Source organism: Pectinophora gossypiella, chromosome 25, assembly GCF_024362695.1.
Source record: "Pectinophora gossypiella chromosome 25, ilPecGoss1.1, whole genome shotgun sequence".
In the NCBI taxonomy this organism is placed as follows: domain Eukaryota; kingdom Metazoa; phylum Arthropoda; class Insecta; order Lepidoptera; family Gelechiidae; genus Pectinophora; species Pectinophora gossypiella.
Window position 1 is genome coordinate 470137 of NC_065428.1, and position 16313 is coordinate 486449.

The 16313-nt window shown below is 37.2% G+C and overlaps 1 protein-coding gene across 1 annotated transcript; it reads right to left on the reverse strand.

The window, feature by feature from the left end:
- Positions 1-1700: 1700 nt before the first annotated feature.
- On the reverse strand, positions 1701-8042 carry LOC126378096 (uncharacterized). The gene is made up of 9 exons (XM_050026262.1): positions 6934-8042; positions 6703-6771; positions 5917-6616; positions 5450-5790; positions 4569-4995; positions 2800-3173; positions 2497-2704; positions 2221-2387; positions 1701-2138 (listed from the first exon to the last, which is right to left on the reverse strand). The coding sequence occupies exons 4-9, from the start codon at positions 5678-5680 to the stop codon at positions 1914-1916; spliced, it is 1632 nt and encodes a 543-aa protein (XP_049882219.1). The 5' UTR covers positions 5681-5790; positions 5917-6616; positions 6703-6771; positions 6934-8042; the 3' UTR covers positions 1701-1913.
- Positions 8043-16313: the final 8271 nt, after the last annotated feature.

A 16313-nucleotide genomic window follows, 5' to 3' on the forward strand; every position in this document is an offset into this window, starting at 1 on the left:
ATGGCCGCCATACAAATTTTTCGTTTTTCCTGAAAATGCCTCGGGGGTAAAATTGATGTATAAGGATGTGATCGGATAGTCATGTTGAGTATTTCAATACTGCTCGATCTTGAAAAACTGCTCCGCATCAGGGAGACACGCTACGGCCTGGCAAAACTATAAAACCTGGAGCAATAAATTTTTCACGAAACCTATTTAAATCTTGGTCAAATTTTATCGCCGGTGAAAAAAAAACAAAATGGCCGAAAAACAAGATGGCCGCCATATACATTTTTGTTTTTCCAGAAAATGTCTCGGGTGTAAAAATGATGTATAGGGGTGTGATCGGAACGTCATCTTGGAAAACTGCTCCGCATCAGGGAAACACCCTACGGCCTGGCAAAACTATAGCACCTAGAACTTTTTTGATTTCACGAGACCTATTTAAATCTTGGTCAAATTCTAGATGTAAAAAAAAATGGCGGAAAAACAAGATGGCCGCCATACAAAAAATTGTTTTTCCAGAAAATGTCTCGGGGGTAAAAAGACACAAGACACGCGAGCAGCTTGCTGCGAGCGAACCACGCGACATCTAGTATTATATATAGCTACAAACCCATGTACTGACTGACTCACTCACTCACTGACAGAGTTGTTCTCCCAGAAGGAGCGTCGGGGGGTAAAAATAATGTATGGGGGGTGTGATCGGGATCTCCCGGTGAGTATGGGAAAACTTCCAGATCTTGGAAAACTGCTCCGCATCAGGGAGACACCCTACAGTCTGGCGCAACTATTATACCTGGATCAATTTTTTTTTCGCAAAACCTATTTAAATCTTGGTCAAATTCAATCGCCGGTGAAAAAAAAATCAAAATGGCGGAAAAACAAAATGGCCGCCATACAAAATTTTGTTTTTCTAGAAAATGTCTCGGAGGCAAAAACAATGTATTGGGGTGTAATCGGAATGTCATGTTGAGTATGTAAATACTTCCTGATCTTCAGAAACTGCTCCGCATCAGGGAGACACCCTACGGCCTGGTGAAACTATCGCACCTGGAACTTTTTAGTTTTCACAATACCTATTTAAATCTTGGTCAAATTCAATCGCCGGTGAAAAAAAAATCAAAATGGCGGAAAAACAAGATGGCCGCCATACAAAATTTTATTTTTCCAGAAAATGTCTCGTGAGTAAAAACTGTGTATGGGGGTGTAATCGGAACGTATTGTTGAGTATGGAAATACTTCTCGATCTTGAAAACCTGCTCCGCATCAGGGAGACACCCTACGGCCTGACAAAACTATCGCACCTGGAACGATTGTTTTTTCACAAAACCTATTTAAATCTTGGTCAAATCTATTCTCTGGTGGTAAAATATCAAAATGGCGGAAAAACAAGATGGCCGCCATACAAAATTTTGTTTTTCCAGAAAATGTCTGAGAGGTAAGATTGATGTATAGGGGTGTGATCGGAACGTCATCTAGAGTACGAGTATACTTCAAGGTTTTCAAAAACTGCTCCGCATCAGGGAGAGACCCTACGGCCTGGCGCAACTATCGCACCTGGAACGATTCTTTCTTCACAAGACCTATTTAAATCTTGGTCAAATTCTATCGCGGTAAAAAAATGGCGGGAAAACAAGACACGCGAGCAGCTTGCTGCGAGCGAACCACGCGAAATCTAGTTTTTCCTGATAAGTAAGTACATATAAAAAGAAAACCAGTTAAGTTTGCAGTAAGTTATATTGTTATTTTATGTTATTTATTTACAAACGGCAATATCAAACAGGCTAACGAAAATTATTGATATTTGAAGTAAGATTCAGATTTCGTTTATTCAGATTAGGATATAATATTTATCTCTTTCTGATTGTCACTACTTTATACAATGCAAAGCAAACAGCGCGCTTGTTCACAAAGTAGTAATAAAATAATTGCTACCACATAATTGAAATATCAATACATTTTTGTTTTTTTGTTACTCTTCGAAGTACTACCTCTGGCAAAATACAATTTTTATAAAATGTTACTAATTTTGGCATCATATTTTTAATGAAATTTTCGTCACGCTGTACTTCCAACACTGTGATGTCAAAACTTGGAGAAACATAGCCAATGAAGTAACATTTCATCATTTTTGAAACCCGCAGTTGACCCTGGATCTGCAATCAGAACACCCGTTTTTGTAAAAAATATTATATTATTACAAGCAGTATTATATCTGCTATAATAATTACAATATACCTGATAGTAATAGTTGTGTTTTTTATTTATTTGTAATGCACCAGTGTCATCAACCAAAAGGGGAAAGTTTTTACGATCTTTGGCCGCAGAAAAAATGTCTTGATTGTTGCGAGCCAATGAAGGAAAACATTTTATTTCCAAAATAGAATTTTCTTCTTCTATTACTCCTGAAATACATAAAATCATATAAATAATACTATCATATAGATAACTATGGACACATTAATAATGTATACGTGAAGGCATATGTAGGTAATATCATATAGTATCACATACCATCTGGGCTAGCTCCAAGAAAACCAAATTCTTCATCAATATATAACCCAGCAGGCCGTACGGCTTTGTTCATTTTTTCTATGAACAAGGTTCTGGCCACTGATTCATGGTTTTGGCCGTAGGCCATGTCATTGGTCAAGATATTGTTTTTATATAAAACACTCTCCACTTGGTTATGGCATGGTGTTGTAGATTTTCGCTTGCATATCTGCAACAAAGTTAAAATTACATAAATCATAGTTTTTTTTTTAACTCTGACTCTGCTCCACATGGGAAAGTATTTATACTAATAATTGAATTTACCATTCCGAACTGACTAGCGGTAAGCCTGTCGCATCTATATGTAGTGTAGACATCATTATCGTGTTGTCCAATTGTTGCACTTTCAATATATTTTATTTGATCTATTGTCGTTTCGAAGTCTTTCAGTTTTAGAAGACACGCTTCCTTTAGATCTTTCCCTAAAACTGACTCATCTACATCTTTGGCGTTTGGACCATAATTGTGGTCAGTTTTGGGTTTAGGCGCAAAAAGTCGCCTGCGAATGTATTTTTTGCGCCTTTCCTTGGACTTTTCCGACTGGGCAATGTACTTTTTAAAAGTTTGTCCAGGGCTACTTCTTATATGTTTCTTCCAAGCATTTGTGTGCCATTTCTGACCACGAGAGTGCGAGAGACCTGTTATAAAAAATATCCTTAAAAATTTTCTAAGTCTTTTATCCCATAGTGCCTTGAAGGCGTATAATATTATGTGAGTATAAAAAATATTGTGTGTGGATAAAGTATGTAAGGTCAATGTGGGGAAGACCGGCATACTGTTCTAAAATTTGAGTTTGATTGAGTTTATTGAAGAAGATATTATTTGTAGACCAAGTCAAATGATCGGGTATGATAGATAATTTATTTGGCTATGTTTATAAGTCTAAATATAAGAGAAAGCGCCGTAATCTTTTGATATACAATCGTTTTTTTAAAACATGTCAAAGTAGACGGTCTTCCAATGCAGTGTGAGGCAAGTCCGTCCACAAAGGGAAAAACGCATTATTAGTAAGAAATCGTAGGCCTAGACGTATAAAAATACTTTCAGGCGGTGAACCAACAATGTCATTCTGGTACGTACTTTACCGATTTATGAATAAGGCTTTCATTACATAGATAAATGATTATTTTTATGAAACAAGGCAAGACCGGCATATCTTTGGTGACAGTGGTTGTAAACATTTCTTCATATTGTTTACCCGACTGCGGTGAAACAAAAGGAGGGTTATGCGCTATGTGTGTATGTATGTGTGTATACACGTTTGTTCCCTCCTAACCCCTAAAGCACTTATCAGAGTTAAACAAATGAGGTGTCACTAAAAAGCGTCTTGATTGTCTGGTGGTAGACTATGTGACGTACACATATTACTTAATATTAGGCATAAGTCAATAAGATTTATAATGTGAACACACACAAACACAAAATATTAACAGAATGGGACACAAAATACTATCTCACTAGTCTTGCATAAAATACGCTCTGCTGTAATAGTTGTCAATATCTGGATTGAGGCAACATCGGCATATGACGGACTTCCCTCTCTTAATGTAGACGGTCTTTCCAACTATTATATTTTCTAATTTAAAATTTCACACTGGTATAAATTCTAACTAAAAGCTATATTCCTGCATTATGTTTAACGAATACATTAATGGATCAATAAATAACCTAAGTGATCAGAAAAACTTCTGAGAATCCTCCGATTTGCCACTTTTTTTTGATCAAAAATCCGCCACTGGCCACTGCATTCTAGAGCGCGAAATGGTAAAAAAAATTGCAGGACCGATATTGTCCAAACTAATCATACTAGCACCATCTACGGTTTTTAGTTCGGACTGGCTCTTTAGGGACTATTTTATCGACAAAGACGTAAGGCGCTAGTTATTCAAATTTAGAAGTTATTGGCAATAGACGGTCTTTTAGCCCAGACGGTCTTCACCACATTGACCTTATGTATATAAATAAATATATATACTGTGAATAATATAGAAAATGAATTGAACAAATGCAATAATTACATAACATATTCTTACCAGCAATATATACTCTTCGCTGATATGAGCCACCCTTGTACAGACTCAATCTTTTCCCGCAGACAAATTTGCTGACAACACTCATGAAATTTTCAACAACATTTGTTGTGTTGTTTGATAGTCGATGGCATTTTGACATGACTGCCTCGTTTGCTGCACAAATGTGGGCCCAAACTGCAGGTGCCTTAGTTTTAAGGTCGTCTAAAGAATTTGTGTCTTTTTCATCACTGTTCTGGCAGAATCGACAATAATATGCCTTACAATCTTGGTGGCAGCCAAATACATGAGATGGGCCATTTTTGAGATCCTCTCTCATTGAATTATGATCAGCTTCCATAATTATCTTTCTTGAAACCGCTGTAAGTTTTTGTAATTTTGGCTTGAGAATCTTCCGGCCAAATAATGGTAACTTTGTATTTCCTATAATCTGAAATAAAAGGTTATCTAAATATATAAAAGGAGAAACTGACTGACTAACTAGCTGACATATTAACGAACAGCCTAAACGGCATGCAGGTACCTTTGTAAACTTAAAGCTTAGTTGCAACAGGATATCGGAAACGGGAGTTATTGGGAAAAAGCATTTGTATGAAAAAATCTAAAGCACGTAAGATAGATGATTTCAATCTAGCATGCATACATGCATACCTTAGTAAATATAAAGTTTACATGGTCAATTAATTTATCATTAGATCAAGTTTAACATAAAATAGATATACTAAGAAAAAAAATTCACACTAGATCTATGATGGATCTGGAGAATGGATCTACTGAGATTGAAGGTTATTGACTGTGTTTCGAACTAAGTGCACTAAGATTAAAAAACTTATGAGAAATTGGTAAGGCAGAATGATTGTATTTTATTTTCATTGGTATTTTACCTTGTACAATGCTCCAGTGTAATTCTTAATCACATGGTTTTTACATTCAATTTTTTTTATTTGGGTCCCATATGAAACCTTTTCTCTTAATTGTGCATACACAGATGAATCTCCATCTCCTATAAATATTAAATATTTTACACCATGCATCTCTTGACTCCTCTCAAACCCTTCTACTAGGATGTCCGCCTCCATTCCCGTAGATGGTCCTTCGTAGTTCTTGAAACACATATGCTCCGAAACTTGTTCTTTTTTTTTTCATAAATGTGACAGTGGTAACAATATTTGTTTTTTATGCCTAAGAATAAGCATTTCTTGGTCTCTTTTCCAATAATGCAGGCCTAAAAAAATTAAATTTTATAAATAATGCTTACAAACAGAATTTACTGGATAAACAAAAGATATTAGTAACAAACTTTATAGCTGTTATACTTACAAAATATCTGTATTTTCAGAAACAAACTTACCATGCCTGATGGAGAGCTATAATCATGGCCATATGATCGTTTAGGCCAGCCTCCATCCACATACACTGTTATGTATGGAATACCATTTGCATCTACATTATTTTTTTGCATAGCAATAGCCTTTTCTCTTTCTCCATTTTTTTGGATCTCCTCAGTTAGTTCATCTTTCCAAACTTCACCTAATAATTTTTCTGTCTCTCGGAATTTGGAAGCTGATATTGTAGGTATATCCATCAAGTTGGTGATGTGTGCAGCCTGTGCATAATAGCTTCCAGCTGTTAATGTCCCCCAAACAAACGCTTTGTTAAGATTTTCATCTTTTTCATTGCAGTATCTAAATTGTTTCTCACACATACTGCATTGGAAAGTAAACATACTGTTGAAACCATTTCTAAACTCCTCAACAAAGACTATGCTGCTACCACCACATTGCGAACGGTGTCTCTCAAGTTTGAAAGCCCACATAAGGACATGTGGTAGATCAACAAACCTGTTACCAGACAGACTACCCAAACTATCTGGTGCATATTCCACAGTTAACTCGTGGCTTTTAACAGTGGGATCAATCAGTGGCCAATTTACCTCCAAAGGTTTTGATCGGGGGGGCTCTTTCTCAGTTCTTTGCTGAGTGTCAGTAAAATTTGCTTCCACAAGATTTTTTTTTTTACTTCCACTGTAGGTTTTGAGAGTATTATTTGCTCTAAAATTAATAGAGTGAAAGTTACAAAAGAGAAAATGTTAAAAATACTTATAAAATATAAAAATAAAGTTAAGTTTTTCCCTTACACAGATTTGTTTGAAGGCACGTCGTTTTCGTCATTTAGTTTTTTTTTCTTGCACCATACGTCGCTACGGCTGTAAAAGTAACGAAGAGATGTACAATTTTCAAAAATCTAAGGTCGTGCGTTACGTAAAGCACGGTCACGACGCGTGCTCCAAGCGCTCGTATCTTATTCAGCACAATACAAGCACAAGCACTTCACTGTACTGCACAAGTGATCACTGCATTGCACTTACCTTTTTATTTCTCCATGATAACGTTTCATTTGTGCTTGGCTTCGTTTTCGATTTTTCCGGGGGCCAGAATACTGGTGGTTTAAGTAGTCTTTGCGACTAGTTTGAGGTTCCATATTTTAATCCGCCCGGCCCCACAAGTTTCACAAAACTCGATGAATAAATTATTTAATAAAACAAATAACCAAACTATTACAATATAAATTGGAAGTGGAAAAGAAACGAATGACATGACATGACAGGAACAGGTTAGTTTTTTTTTTGTTTTGGTTTTCCCCGAAGGGTAAGGCAAAGGGAACTATGCCCATACAGCCATGTCTGACGTATTTTTTTCTTGATGATTAATGAAATGATGAAAGGTGATGATGATGAAACCTAAGCCCCCACCCTCGGAGTAGACTCCTACTCCGAACCCCAAACGAATTAACTCAAAAGTCCGCATAAACTTTTGAGTTATGAAGCGGCTTCCCGGCACGAAGCGAAAATAGGCAGATACACTTTGTTTATTGAATACTCCAATATAATAACACTCGCGAATGTCTTCCAACTAACCACAAAACACCACTTCGTATTAATTATTTAGATTACTCAATGAAGAAAGCAACTGTCCCGTTCCCGTTTCCCGCCGAAAAGCCGGAACAGGTTAGGTTATGGTCGCATTCAGAATCGAAAAAGATTCATTTCGACGTATAACCTTACCGATTCATAATGAGCGGGTTGTTCGATCATCTGGCAGCAGAAATACTGTTATTATAAAACGTTCGGGTGAACGTAATTTATGAACGCTTCTTTAACGAAGGGAGAGGGCAAGTGACACACCGTTTCACACACGAGCAAGAGCGGCAACGTCGCATTTTCAGCGAACTGACAACGTAGCTACGCACACTAATGGATATTCCGAAGCGTATGACACTGTAACCGTTCACTAATACATTAACAAATTTTAAACAAATATTGATCTCGTTTTTACGATGATTTAACAGTATTTTCTGTTGAAAAGCAATTTCACGCAAATATATACAAAAATAAATGCAAACGAAATAAGTTTCAATGTAAAATTAAGTGGCGTGTGCCCATATTTGAATAAATAAACTAGTATGGAAATCGAACCACCTTAACATATTTTACTTAATAATTTAATAAGAATTAGAGTCAATTGGTATTTTGGCTTTTATTTACCTAGAGAGTAAAAAAATCATCACCATGGTTGTTGCACCGTCCCGCACCAAATTATGATAAATGTTTCTTTTTTTACCACTAGTTGCCTGGCAGAAATTGCTGCTTAGCAATAAGGCTGCCAGATGGCACTGTATCTTTCGTGTATGTTTTGTGCAAAACTTGTTTTGTATGTTATGTGCAATAAAGTATATTTGTGTTTTGTATGAGTAAAATCAAGCAAAAATGCTCGACCGAAATGTCGTCGAGAAATTAGCCCATAATTCAAACTCAATGTAAAATAAAAATATTATATAGTAAATAATTTAAAAATATATATTTTGAATTAATAATATTACAAAAAAAAAAACATATTTATTGGTTTCCAGAATTTTTGCCCGGTTAATGGTAATAGAATCCATATTACATAGGACTTAAGCTTAGCTATTTTTTACTAAGTATTTATTTTCCTCCGAAACACCACGCTGCGTTCCAAAACAAAAATAGCAGACGTAGCGAGAAAGGCTGCCTGCTTGAAATGGGACTGGGCTGGACATGTTACCCGAATGCCCGATGACCTCTGGGCCAAAAAAGCTACAGATTGGGTTCCTGCAAGTGCTGTTAGACGTCGGGGAAGGCCACGGAAAAGATGGCGCGACGAGTTGGACCGCTTCTCGAAACGGTGGCGCAAGCAAGCTGGGGACAGGGAGGAGTGGAAGAAGGGAAGAGAGGCCTTTGCCCTGCAGTGGGACATTGAGGGCTATTAATAATAATAATAATAATTTATTTTCCTTAGTCATCATAAAGTGACCTATTGATAAAATTATTAAAATTAATTTCCTATCGTTTTGTATTTCAACACTAATAATAATTTATAACAATATTATTGCTTGATAAATTCCTGAATGACAGTTTACTTGTGTAGTGTTTCTACGTGTCAGTGTGTAATGTAATTGTGTTGTATGTGTGTAGTGTGTGTGACTTAACCTTTTATATGCATCGCCTGAAGCAAATGCCTGTTTTTAGCGTATTCATACATATGCTCACTTTCATATCCCAATTAGGGTAGTCAGAGGTACATCCATCGCAAGATGAACTAAGTACACACGCCTCATCGAACTTGTTGTTAGATTCACGTGTCCATATTCGTACAACCACCACAATTATATAAGAAGTCATGACCAGTTCAACAACATAGAAATACCATGCGAATAATAATATGAAATCCTTTCACCATTCATTTATTGACTGCCAAAACTAATTCGACTGATGATGTAACTCTATGGTGCCGGTTTTTACTATGTCTTGTATTGAGTGGAATTCGATAAGAAAACTAGAAATATTTCCTGTCGATATCTTGTTTATTACAAAGGTTAAAAAGTAAAAGTAATATAACATAAATTCAGCCGATGAGGTGTGGGTTTTAAGTTCATCTTGCGATGGATATACTTACTACTACCCAGATGAACATCCAATTGTGATATTGTCTTATGCTTGTCCATTGCTATTAAGCTACTTGTGTTTCTGAGCATGTCGTAAAATCCGACAGCGAGATTATGTCCTCTCTAATGTGATCCACAATTGTTATTGGTGATAGACTGGTCCTTTGTCATCATAACATTCATCATATCCATGTGAGGAACTCGTACCAACAGTGGCTGCTTGTTGTATTTGGTTACTTGTGGCTCTTTCCCAACTGGGCACCCTCAGGCCTGTTGTCTTAAACGTAGTACCGGGTGAGAGCCTTCAGCCGCTCCGCATTTGTCCGGCCAAGTAGTTAATGCCATCTGCGGCAAATAATATACACGTCAAAAAAAATGTGGCTCTGCCCACCCCATTAACTATTACAGGCGTGGATTTATATGTGTATATGTATGTAATACCTAAATTATATTCGAGTCATTCGAGTATAATACCAGAAAAGATGCTAGTTTGTTAATACAAATACTCACGCTCGTAATTCTTAATAGAGTGGGCAGATATACAAATAACTTGCAGCCACTTTTGATGCGAAAATTTTAAAATGGTTCACTGGGCCATTATAATATACGACGATACGGCTCACCGCCTATCACGTTGATTTGACAGAAAGCTCGGTGAGGTGTGGGTACTTAGTTCATCATACGATGAATGTACATTTGACTACCTCATTTGGGATACAGTCGTGAGCCTGGAAGGTCATTAGGGGATACAAGATAACTGGGTTGTTTCCTAAGTCAAAAATAAATTATGAAGTTCTAATTACTAAGTAAAGGCATATCTAATACTGTCAAAAACAGTTTTGTTTATTTTAATTTCCTCTCTCTCTCTATTTAAGAGCTGCGCTCTTGTCGGTGGAGTAACCGCCATTCCTCTCTTCTTCCCGCCAAAACCTTCACCTCCCGATACGACACGACCTGCACCTTCTCTTTTATTCGTTTCATAAATGTTATCCTAGGTCTACCCCTTCCTCTCTTCCCTTCAATTGAAGACTATAGAGAACCGGAGAGGAAATATGATTGGCCACCTGATACGACACGATTCATTTATAACAAACATTTTAATTTTAATCAAGTAAAATTTAATAATAAGTACGACATTTTATCACGTTTTTGTGTGATGTGACAGTGTGCGTTTTATACAAATTCCATAGTCATTTCGTGTTTTGACTTTTAGGAAAAAAGTAACTGATTTGACTAGTTGGAAACTAGCTTATTGCATACTAGTTCTTTATATGTATAATAATTATCAATAAAATGTCGGCTTGGTGACACACCACTTTAGCTCCTAGCTCGCAGTCAAGGTCAACCAGTGGTTATTGATAATTATGATGATTCCTATGAATATTATCGCATACCTCAATACGTGCAAAGTATTTCGTCTCTACGTTTTCAGTTCAGAACTTTGTTAAATATAATATATTGAATGCTTTATAAACATGATTACAACACTACACATAACATAGGATCATGCCTGCAGACCCGATAGGGTAGACGGAAGTGTATAATACCTATTTATACGGTCACGAGTACTAATATGTATTGAAACCATGTCACATTAACTTTTTTGACAAATTAAACCGTAAGTCTCATTAAATGTCAAATATGATAGTGCAACAGGGTTCTAAAGTGGGTGTATAATATTGTTCATGACTGTACACCCACTCCTTAACAGTTATTTGTAAAAGCATGGTGCGTTGAAATAACTTTAAACATTTACGATATTTCCGATTTTCCTAAATATAACTCGATTAACATCAGTAGCGTAAATAGTCGTAAATAATAAAAATAAAATAAATAAATTTGTTTATTTCGGATCAAAACATATGACATGTATAATGTTTGAAAGGTGATTATATTTAAAAATAATAATTATGGCAATAATTATAATAGTGAAGTAGAAATAACCATCACAAAATACAAAAATACTTTATGATTGTAAAAAAATGGAACAATTAAAATAATTTTATTTTCTTAATTTCTCAAGCGTTATCTCGATTTCACGGGGTCCGCTTACCTAACCTAAACATTGACAGGTCCGGTTTTTTTACAGAAGCGGCTGCCCCTCTGACATTCCAACCCGCGAGAGGAAACCCAGCCGAATACAGGTTAGTATTTTAGTACATTTTGTATTTATAGTTTCTTCCATTCTGCTTTTGAGTTAGTACAAATCGACAACTCCATAGCGTTATCGCAAGATTTATTTATTTATTTATTTTTATTTATCGCGTTGTCACAGGGTCCGCTTATCTAAGCTGCAGATTTGACAGGTCCGGTTATAGAAAAAGAGAGAGATAGAGGGAAAGTAAGTACAGGAAATAATGTAGGTGTTTAATGAAAAGGAAATTGCAAGTGAGAACTTGTCTCCTTTTTCACAGTACCAGTTGATATGACTGTGGACGAGAAGCATCCTGTGCTAATTGCAATCCAGACAATTATGCATCCTCTGTCGGCTAATGCCTTCACATTGTTGCTGATTATATTCATTGTGATGGACTGATGTTATGTTACACCGGGTAAGAGCCCACGCTCCACATTTGTCCGGCCAAGTAGTTAATGCGGCAAATCGGAGTTACGCTAAATGATAAAGTGCGCAACAATTACATCAAGGAGAATTTTAAAGTTCACCCGTATTAACAAGATATCAGAATCCAGGTTCAGATGGTACGACCATATCATGAGAAAACTCCTTTCCATGGCTACTAGAGGGAGAGGAGAAGACCTAAAACCACCTGGTAAGCAGGCTAGGGGGACATGAAATTCTCTGCCGTCTTCTGTATTTCCGAAAGCATATAACCCGGGTGCTTTCAAGGCCAGAGTGAACAGGCACCTTCTGGGCGAGCTCGCTCCATCTTAAGTCTCTTCAATGCCTTCGGACAAGTTTGGGGCCAAGAGCAAACCCATCAAAGGTAAAAAAAATAAGAAGCTGGCTCTCCAAGAAGACGATGTTTCTCAGCGAGATATCTGGCGCCGCGTGGTCGGGAAAGCCGACCCCGCGTGAAGGGAAGTTATGAGGACAAAGAACTCTTCTACCGTGTGGGTTGTGAGGTGAATTACCAACCTCATCAACCCTGGTGTCAGGGTCATTATTAAGCCGCCAAAGGCCCCTGACATGGCTCATATAACGACTACTTAACGTGCCTTCCGAAGCACGGATCATCTTACTTTTTGGACAATCAGGTGATCAGCCTATAATATCCTAACCAAACTAGAGATCAAAATTTGATTGATTTTTGTTATATGTCCCCACCTGGATTCTTATATCATAGGGTTTGCATCGGTTCAGGATCTGCATTGAATTTGACTTTATTATCATTGTATTTAGGCTGTTTATGTTTACGTAATCTCGTATTTCCATGTGCATAACATTGCTTTAAGTCCACTTCGTGCCATAGGTAGTTGACTCATGTCGGATATTGCACATTCCTCTCGACAGTTTCCTCGTAGTTTCCCTTCACCTAGTTTACCTGTTATAATGATTAGTGGTGGGCAAAAGATTTTGTCTACGATGTTAACACTTTTTTTAACTTTTTGAATTTCTGACCAAAAATGCTGAACATTTAATAATAATGTATTATTTAGCTGTAGCAAACAAGAACAAAGAAATGAATGTTATTTTGCACACGTTAAATACTAAAACAATTAATCTTGATGAATAAATTTTGATGCGAATGAATTATGTCGTCAAAAATCATTTGAATATTGAACTATCCACGGAATAGAAGAAAGAGGAAACCTATTTCATTCGAATGATTCATTCTAATTTTTTCTTTTAAATGAAGCATTTCCTCAAAAATCATTCGAATATCGAGTTATCCGCGGAATACAAGAAAAAGGAAAATGTTTTATTTAAATGATTAATTTACATTCAAATGATGATTGATGTTTCAAATAATTCGATTGTTATTTTTTATTAACAATCGCCCATCACTAATGAAGCGGCGTGAGTACTTTAGTCTAAGTCACTTTGTGAATGGATATAGTCATGGGAATGATCTATGTTCTGGAGATAGTGTGGATATAGAGATCACCTGATCACCATCAGGATAGCCAAGTACTTAAGAAAGAAAGAAAAAATATTTATTCGACATACTTATTCTTTAACATATTAACATAAAATAATACAATTATGAATGTATGCCGAAACGGTTCCACCTCAGCATAATGCCATAGCCTAGACGCTGGTTTTCAGTTGAAACCGGTAAGGTAATCAGGTATGAAACAAAAAATGGACACGAAGTCTAAGCACATTTTGTAATTTTCTAATTAAGTACATATTTTAAATGAACGTGCTTCTATGCTGTTCTTGCTTCTATGCTGTTCTGGGAGCAAATAAAAAACATAGAAAACGTTCAGCTGCTTGTCTTCCCGGGCATGTCGTAAAAACCGACAGAGGGATTGTGTCCTCTAACATGATGGACTAATGTTATAGGCGATAGGCTGATCCCTTATCACCATAAGGTTCATCATATCTAGCTTACGACATCGTATCAACAGTGGCTGCAAGTTGTCTTTGATTACTTGTGGCTCTGACCACACCATTAGGGATTACGGGCGTGAGTTTATGTATGTATGTATGTTAAATGAACGTGCTGAAAAGTAAAAATATATTTTTAATAAAAAAAACTAAATAAAATAAAAGCTAAGTATTCGTGTATGTGTGTATGTCTGTATTCTTATATGACAGTATTTAGTATGTAGTGCAAGATATATAAATAGGCCATTTTCGGCAAATCTACAATAAGTCACGTCAAAAATAGAGGAAAGTGTCCGTTCTACGATACGTACATACTACATACTTTATTCTATGTTTTCATGGCGATTTTTATAAAAAGGAAAGTTACTTTACTGCTAACAAAGCCCGTAGCCCAGTTGATAGACCGCTTGACTCTCAATTTGAGGTCGCAGGTTCGAATCGCAGCATAGGCCAAAATTAATGATTTTCGAATTTGTTTTCAAATTCTTATTTGGATCATAAATGATTATCACATGCTCAGCGGTGAAGGAAAACATTATGTATGTGACCTAACCTATATTGGGTTGGTTTTCCCTTCGCGGGTTGGAAGGTCAGACAGGCAGTCCCTTCTGTAAAAAACTGGACCTGTCAATAAATCTTCAGGTTAAGTAAGCGGATCCTGAAAAACGGGATAACGCAGATGATGATGACTTTACTGAACACATAACATAGCATCACGCCAGCCTCCGTGGTCCAGTGGTTTGAGCGTTGGGCTCACGATCCGGAAGTCCCGGGTTCGATTCCCGGTGGGGACATATCACAAAAAAATACTTTATGGTCCCTAGTTTGGTTAAGACATTACAGGCTGACCACCAGATTGTCCGAAAGTAAGATGATCCGTGCTTCAGAAGGCACGTTAAGCCGTTGGTCCCGGTTACTTCTTACTGGTGTAAGTTAGTAGTCGTTACATGAGCCATGTCAGGGGCCTTCGGCGGCTCAATAGTAACCCTTGACACCAGGGTTGATGGGGTTGGTACTCCACCTCACAACCCATACGATAGAAGAAGAAGAATCACGCCTGAACCCCGAAGGGTTAGGCAGAGATATATAGTACACCTACTCTTCGCCAGCTATGTTTAAGTCTCATGTAATACGCGAGCCTATTGTCATTAACCGGGTTCAAATCCTGGAAACCACGTGATATCAATTATCTATGATCCAAAAATGAATTCAAACTTACAAAGTCGAAGTCATTGGTTAAGAGCCCGAGGCAAGATTCGAACCGGGATACTAAGCATATGCCACGCGTTCTCCGAACAAGTTACCACGGATTTTCACTTTGCTACATTCCCTTCACAGCCTACGTGGTCTAGTGGTTAGAGCATTAGGCTTACGATCTGGAGGTCCGGGTTCGATTCCCGACGGGGGCATTGTCGAAATCACTTTGTGAGACTGTTCTTTGTTTGGTATGGACTTTTCAGGCTTGAATCACCTGATTGTCCGAAAATGTAAAATGATTCCGTGCTTCGGAGGGCACGTTAAGCCGTTGGTCCCGGCTATTAGCCGTAAAAACACTCCCACCAACCCGCATTGGAGCAGCATGGTGGAGTATGCTCCATACCCCCTCCGGTTGATTGAGGGGAGGCCTGTGCGCAGTAGTGGGACGTGTATAGGCCGTTTATGTATGTCATGTACTTTCCCTTCACAATTACCTTTTATGATAATATCCGCAAAAAGGAAAAGTACAGTTAAGCCGTCCCTTTAATAGGTACACATTCTGAATAACCGACAAAAGAATGAGTGTCTTTAACAATAACAATTTGACATGTCTGTCACGATTTCTAACGGAAGCCGGTTTGGACAATTTAAAACGCATTATATGTATAATGTAACTGTCGCTTAATTTAACCCAGTATGAATTTACGATAATTACGCAGCCGAAAGTAGACAAAAGATAAAGTAAGATACGGTACAGTTGTTGTTGCACCGTCGGGCATCCAAGATTTTGTATGGCCGATTCTTGGGGCCTGTTTAATAAAACTTACAATTGTAAATTACAATTACAATTTGATGTACATTGCGGTGTGCGTGATCACGAATATTTTGCAGTTTCATATAAGCTACGTAATGAACACCAAATTGTCGTTGTAATTTACAATTGTAAGTTTTATGAGACAGGCCCCTGGTAGTTGCCTAGAAGTGGTTGCGATCGAATGAATCGTTGGATGTTTCGTATCATTGTTTTTCTTTTTTTCTCTTTTTTGTATATTGTTTGTTTTTTTGTGATGTGTAAT

Excerpts from the sequence above, each read along its gene's own strand:
- LOC126378096 (XM_050026262.1), bottom strand. The coding sequence starts at position 5,680 with ATGTGTTTCAAGAACTACGAAGGACCATCTACGGGAATGGAGGCGGAC. Across the intron at positions 2,705-2,799 it reads CCGCTAGTCAGTTCGGAATG|ATATGCAAGCGAAAATCTAC; the intron begins GTAAATTCAATT and ends ACTTTGTTGCAG. Across the intron at positions 2,139-2,220 it reads AACACAACTATTACTATCAG|ATCCAGGGTCAACTGCGGGT; the intron begins GTATATTGTAAT and ends TTCTGATTGCAG.